The sequence below is a fragment of the Salminus brasiliensis genome, chromosome 8 (genome assembly GCF_030463535.1).
Source record: "Salminus brasiliensis chromosome 8, fSalBra1.hap2, whole genome shotgun sequence".
In the NCBI taxonomy this organism is placed as follows: domain Eukaryota; kingdom Metazoa; phylum Chordata; class Actinopteri; order Characiformes; family Bryconidae; genus Salminus; species Salminus brasiliensis.
Window position 1 is genome coordinate 20,207,516 of NC_132885.1, and position 6,834 is coordinate 20,214,349.

General features: G+C 41.9%; 2 protein-coding genes across 3 annotated transcripts; one reads left to right on the plus strand and one right to left on the minus strand.

Moving 5' to 3' along the window:
- The first annotated feature begins 628 nt into the window (after positions 1-628).
- On the plus strand, positions 629-5,166 carry eef1akmt1 (EEF1A lysine methyltransferase 1). Of its 2 annotated transcripts, none has more exons than XM_072686041.1 (5): positions 629-714; positions 1,309-1,472; positions 1,605-1,687; positions 3,514-3,812; positions 3,938-5,166. In XM_072686041.1, the coding sequence occupies exons 2-5, from the start codon at positions 1,323-1,325 to the stop codon at positions 4,066-4,068; spliced, it is 663 nt and encodes a 220-aa protein (XP_072542142.1). In that variant the 5' UTR covers positions 629-714; positions 1,309-1,322; the 3' UTR covers positions 4,069-5,166. The 2 variants fall into 2 exon arrangements, with proteins under 2 accessions (XP_072542142.1, XP_072542143.1); XM_072686042.1 differs by having other exon boundaries at positions 641-719.
- il17d (interleukin 17d) lies at positions 2,949-6,779 on the minus strand. Its single transcript, XM_072686043.1, has 2 exons — positions 6,180-6,779; positions 2,949-4,928 (listed from the first exon to the last, which is right to left on the minus strand). The coding sequence occupies exons 1-2, from the start codon at positions 6,497-6,499 to the stop codon at positions 4,643-4,645; spliced, it is 606 nt and encodes a 201-aa protein (XP_072542144.1). The 5' UTR covers positions 6,500-6,779; the 3' UTR covers positions 2,949-4,642.
- Between the last annotated feature and the right edge of the window lie 55 nt (positions 6,780-6,834).

Sequence of the window (6,834 nt, forward strand, 5' to 3'; positions counted from 1 at the left end):
TCACTTTTCAAAAATAATCGAATCACACGATTCAAATCCCTAGTCAACGATTCATATCACTTGCCCAAAAGATACGAATAGCACTTTTAAAAGATTAGAATACCTTAAAATATTCAAGTAAGAATAAAATGCAAAAATATTCACCTACTTTATATTTAAATTACAAAAACATTCAAGATTCATTTTTTCTAAATTAAATTATTTTTACTTTTCACTTTCCAAGCTATTTTCATACTACATAATAAAATACCATTAAGAATAATTTCAACTTATATTTTAAAAGGATTCCACTTAAAACGCCTAGTTATGAGATATTGCAGCATTTATATTTTTTAAGAAATGTCGTTCCATTATTGTATTTATTTACTTTTAGTTTAATTACAAATTTTTCAGATTTTCTCACTTTTAAGGTTAGCAAAAAAGTTGTGTGTGTATTAGTTTTTATTTTAAACATAATGTCTGTGTAAAAAAGGAAAGCACGCAATACGGCCACGTGAATTCCAGTTTACCTACAGTCTCCTGAAGAGTCGCAGCTTTTTGGGATCCGGTCTCCGGAGCTTACTGGCTGCTGAGAGCGCACGTGGTCGTTTTGACTATGTGAGTTTGTCCCATGTCGTGTGCCGTAGTTGGCAAAACGTGCAGGACTGAGCGCTAGCTAAATGGCGTGCTGAGCACTGGGCTGTGACAGTTGTGTACAGCGGATATATTCATAAAGTACGGTGAGAAGTCCTTTGATGTATTTTAGTAGATTTACATTTATTTGAGTAATTATCTGAACTTAATGGACCGACTTCTTGCCCTGTTGGCGCGTGTTGCTTTAGCCAGTCTAGCTAAGTCTGATCCTGCGCTGAATTCTCAGTTAAAGTCCACTGATCTGATCTCACACTGTGAGTCTAAAAGTATTCAGACACCCCATCTAATTAGATCATCCAGCTACTGAATGATAATGCTGAAAGCAGCAGAACGGCGTTCTCCGTAAAGATGGAGCACTAGCCAATCCCCTCATATTTGGAGCACAGTTTGTACCCTTGATGACCTTAAGTAATAAACTTGTAGTTCATGCATACTAATTTATTTCAGGTCTATTAAAGTGGTTGTTCCCTGCGTTTAGCCCTGCACATTTCAGTGTCTTTAGATATTTCCTTTTGGATATTTAGATCTGGGCTCACTGACATGGATTAAGCCTAGTCATAGACTGTGCAGGCCTTTTTAAAATTGTGTCAGGACTAGGCTTGATACATGCCTGTGAAGCTGGCCTTGTACTTGCTATGCTGAATCTAATGTGTTTCTGCTGTTTGTCACTTACAGAGTTTCTTCTCAACATGAGTGACAGCGATGACGACGTCCCTCAGCTTTCGGCTTCTGCTCTTGCAGCTCTGCAGGAGTTTTATGCTGAAAGGATGAATGAAACTGGGGAAGAACAACCAGTACTGACAGACAACTACACTGTTGGCGCCGTCAAGGAGGACTGGGTACGATCATGTCTTTTTGCACAGCGTGGAACAGATAAACGGCACTGAATAATTCAATCATGTGAAATAGTGCCTAAATGAGTTTACTCCTTCTCGCTAACTGAACCAGCTTTCTGTTCTGACCATGACCAGCATATGAGCCAGTTTTGGTACAGTGATGAGACTGCTACCCGGTTAGCTGAGGAAGCCATCCAGCAAGCAGGGAAACATGGGAGGTTAGTATATGAATATATGATGCTAATTAGGACCATACATCATTGATTCACACACCTTTACACAATTTTCACTTGAAGGTGGCCCAGAATGGGAAAGTGTATTTTTCTTGGCATGGTGGAATAATGGAACTGACAAGCCAGAAACCTCAAACACTCTGGTGTCCTTTTTCAAATGCAAGACCCACATAAAAAAGCTGTAAAACCCCAAGAAGTTAAGGAACAATCTTGACACGTTGAATAGAGGGTATGCACGTGACATCACAGGTGGTGGGAATCACTGGCCACGCCCACTGAGTGACAGCATTAAAGTTCAGTGTGAATGCTGCTAAAACACAAACACAGGAATGAGCTTTTGGGTCATTAACTGTTCAGAGTCAGCAAGGATTCAGAGCTATCCTTATACAGACCTTTACAAAGATGAGAAAGTAATGGATGCTGCATTTTGCAGAAACAACTGGAATCCAGGCACCGAAACGAGTGGGAGCTCGAGTGGTGTCATGCACTGAAAGTAAGAGAGAAAGCTAACAAGCCTACAGAGCGCTGTCCAAGGACCATTGGTTCTTTAGAAATTTGGATGGATCACTATCAAGTCCGTGTGTCTTTAACTTAAGCAGATAACCGCTTGTTTCATTCCCGGTTTACACGTTTTGCATGTTTTGCCACTCAGTCTGATTAAAGGGAGCGTGTTCCAGTGGATCAGTACATACCCTCTATAGACTTCCCAAAATTTTACATACACCCAGCCCACTAGCAAAAGCCTTTCGACAACAAGAGCTGCAACACGTTAAAACGCATCAACCACTTCAGGAAAGTGTGGCAGTGCTGATATGTGTAATGCTGGAGAGCAGCATACCATTGCCAGACTCTGCTAGTTAAATCTAAACGGGTTGCTAAACAAACCAGATTTTTTTCTGTGCCAGTGTCCTCCATAGGGGAGCTCAAACCCGTCATGTGACGAGGCAGAGCTAGAGAGAAAAGCAGAACTACGCCTGGACATTTTTGCCCCAACCAAAGTTACATACTTTATACGTCAAAGAAAAATTAAACACTATATTCATGCATTCTGAGACACCTTTAAGTCTTAACATTTAGATGCAAAGCATCTCACGAACCTATTTTGTAACTCAGTCCTTCATACTTAGCAAACATTCTCCACAAGGGGGTGCTGTTAGTATTCTTTTTTTTTTTAAGGGTTTCCCAAAGAGCTTCACAAACTGAAACTTTGAATTTAAAGAATGTCTTTATTGACTCTGCCCATGAAACAACACATCAACCATCAACCATCGATTCAACTCAAATATACAGTATTTATTCACAAATTACAACCTAAAAACAATAAAATGTGTTGAATGAATATCATTACACATATACTGAAATATGTTCACAGCTTTTGTAATATACTCATACATGCATGACCTCATAAATCTATCAACATAAATCTGTATTGATGCCAAAATGATAAAAAAGCATTATTTATTTTTCTTCTGCTTCTTCTTCTTCTTATTATTATTATTATTATTATTGTTATTATTATTATTATTATTATTATTATTATATTTTATTATTTTTCAGTTTCATGTGGATTCCTTCTCTCGAGAATTAGCTGTACTACAGACAAAAACCCACCTAAAGAAGCACTTTGTGAATAATTAGTAGGTCGTGTAAGATGGTAATTTGTAAGCAAGTCGTGTAGTACTTTAGTTACAGATGTTTTGGGAAATACAATAATAACAATAATATAATTAACATTCCTAAGAACTAATTAACAAAGTACTTATTGTTGTGAAGCTTTTGGGTAACTCCCTCCTGTTTGTTCTGGGTTCCAGGATAGCCTGTGTCAGTGCACCCAGTGTGTATCAGAAGCTGAAGCAGTTGGAGTCCCAGAGAGAAGACGGGTCACCCAGTGTGTCTTCCATGTTGTTTGAGTTTGACCGTCGATTCGCTGTGTATGGCGAGGAGTTTAACTTCTATGACTACAACAACCCTCTGTGTTTACCTGAACACATCCTTCCACAGAGCTTTGACATTGTGGTTGCAGATCCTCCATACCTGGCAGAGGAGTGCCTCAGCAAAGTGGCACTGACGGTAAAATACCTGACCAAGAGCAAAATACTTCTTTGTACAGGTGGGTGTAGGCAAGTGAAAGTATCTCGCAGTTATGTAAAGACACTTCTGTTGAATGTGTTACATTTTTCAAAGGAGTCAGACCATTTAAATCTGATCTGTGCCTTTTGCTTTGTCTGATTTCAGGGGCTATCATGGAGGAGCATGCAGGGAAACTTATGGGCTTAAAGATCTGCAGTTATCTACCAAAACACAGTCACAACCTTGCCAATGAATTCCGGTGTTATGTTAACTATGAGTCGAGCCTCCTTTCCTAAGCAGCAACCCTCTGAGACATGATTACAAACTCCAGCTTACTAACTCTAACTGCAGGCTGTTCAGTGGTTGGTCATTTACTTCTTCATGATGGATCATATTGTCAGGATTATCATATCTTGACAATGTAACGTTTAAACTTTTTTATTTTTATGTTTATTCATAATTTGTACATATTTAAAATAAAGATTTGCACCTCGGCTCTAGTATACAGTGTATACTAGATGCAAGCAAATAAAAATGTCGTATGTAATACAGAAATATTATCTTGGTTAATGTGGAAGAAAAACATGAAAAATGGCATCTGCATTGTAGCTTATTTGGAAATGTTTAAATAAAACACATCATGTACATGCTTGAGAAGCCTACTCTGCTGCACAAGCACATGACAAAAGCAGATAGATTCCTCAGCAGCTCAATACTAGTAAAAAGCTCAAAAAGCTCCATTTGGAATGGGAAGTCACATCATTTGCTTGTGATCCAGTTCTTCTCAGGCTGAATTGGGTGTGTTTAGATTAGTGAACCACTGTGGGACTTGCAGACTGGAGTTGTGAAATACTACCTTATGTAATCCTCTCAGTTTGTTCGCTTTTGAGCTTTGCTTTGTTTATTGCTGAGGCGGTGTGCGTCCTGCACTGCTGGCACACACGTGCAGCCCACCGGCACGGACACATAGCTCTCAACGTAGGAGTGGCGCCCCCCCACACAGGAGCCTGTTCGTCTCAGCACTGCTGTGGGGATGTAGACTGGCGTGCTGCGGTACTGCTCACTCTCCTCTCTGTTCGGACCCATCAGGCAGCCCCTACACAGACAGTAGGCCTCTGGGAGAAAGCGTGGGTATCTTGCTGGATCGTGGCTGATCCTCCAATCAAAATCAGAAAGAAATAGACATTTATGTAGCTTCTAACAATTGCGGTTTTGTGCCTGTAGTGGATTCAGGGATAATGGGACATTAGGTGATCTGGGACAGTGTTATAGGAGTATCAGAATCATTTGATCCGCCAGTGATCTAATGCAGCCATTTTCAGTGCTTGTCTGTTTCGCTGCTTGGTTCCCTTAAGTTTTCTTGGTATAAGGAGTGCATGCTTAGTTGAAATTAAATTGGGTGACAGGCAAGAACTTATATGCATATTATATTATATGCATATTAACTTATGCATATTTTTAGCCTTTGAATTTCAATTCATTAAGTCTTCAGGGAATAGAATTATCTGAATTATCTGTTTTTTATATGTCAGACAGAAAACTGAGGATTGCCATCAGTAGTAGAGATCTCCCTTGGCCTAGCAGTCCTTTGTAATAAATGAGCTCACCAGTGCGTTCTCTCTTTTTAATGATATTTCACAGTTGTAGGTTTTTTTACACTACATAAAGTGTTTGAAAGCTTAAAAGCAAGCCTAGGTCTCTTATTCCTGCACTAAAGAAGCAATGGAACACCTGACTAGTCATGAACACCCGTAAACCCAAATGTTGCAAACATGATGCCCTGAAATGAGGACTGTGTAAATGTACACAATCCACCCCACTACACAACAGTGATCAGAACACAGAAATGTAGGCTGGCACACTGTATCCAAACAGTTGAGGACACCAAAGTCAGGCGCACTAACTGTCTACTCTTGTGGGGCCTGTGTGTGTGGCTCAACTGGGAACCAGAAAATTTGGCCCCACACAGGGATGCCCACCAGGGTCAATGATGGGACCAGGAGGGGTTAAACATGGGTTGTAAATTTAATCAGGCTGTAATGATTGGGCCATTTGGAAAGCCCAACTGGGTCCCAGTAAAAAAAAAAAACGCACCCATGTAAGCATGTTGGCTGGGAGGGCTTTACACTAGACGTTGGAACATTGGTGTGAGTATCTGATTGCATTCAGCCTCAAAAGTAAGTGATGAGGTCAGGTACTGGTGTTGGATGATTATAGTGCTGGACCTCTAACGCCACAAGCTATTCTTATTAGCCCTCTACTCGACGACTGGCATTGGCTATGGTCGGCTTAGCGTCACCGTGGTGTCCCATTCTACTAGCGGCACCTTAAAGTACATAAGTTCACTTATTAGAAGGGTGTCCGGATACTTTCGGACAGTGATAGTTGATGTCTGCGCTGTTGCTACCTGTACGCCCACGGTGAAAGGCTGAGGAAGTTGACGGGGGTGCGCGGGGCTCCCTTAGTGCCGAGGCGCGTCCCTGAAGGGCAAGTCAGGTTCTGTGGTCCCGGGACTAGCTGCAGCGTGTGACTGAAAGCGCTCAGGACCCCCACCGACAGGCGCCCGAACATCTGCTCCAGGAGCTCCTCAGGCAGGTCAGCGCACGGCCGCGTCCTCCACGCTCTTCTCCTCACCTTCATCACCTTCAGCGCCTTCAGCCCCTCCGCGCTCCACAACGCCAGCACCACCACGAGCAGCACGACCAGGACAAGGCGGTTTGCACGCATTTTCACTCCCGAGTCCAGAAACCGATCTGTTGGGACGCAACTCACTCTTCTTCTCCAGGTGTTGCAGAAAGCTTTCACTTCACTTGGCTGTTTCTGCCCAGATATTCCGATGCGTAATCGTGGCCAGAGAACGCCGTGCTTCCAGAAGAACTACGCCTGCCTAAGTTATCTCGTTAATTACCGAATCAGTGCTGTCTGGAGTCTTCCTCCACAGGCTTTCCTCGTCTGGCTGTGGGAAAATTCCCCACTCTGCTGTGAGTTTGTGTGGGTGGCGTTACATGCGATGATCAGGCCAAGTATTTAAGGGGAGGTTTAGAGAGACTCGATGAATCCTG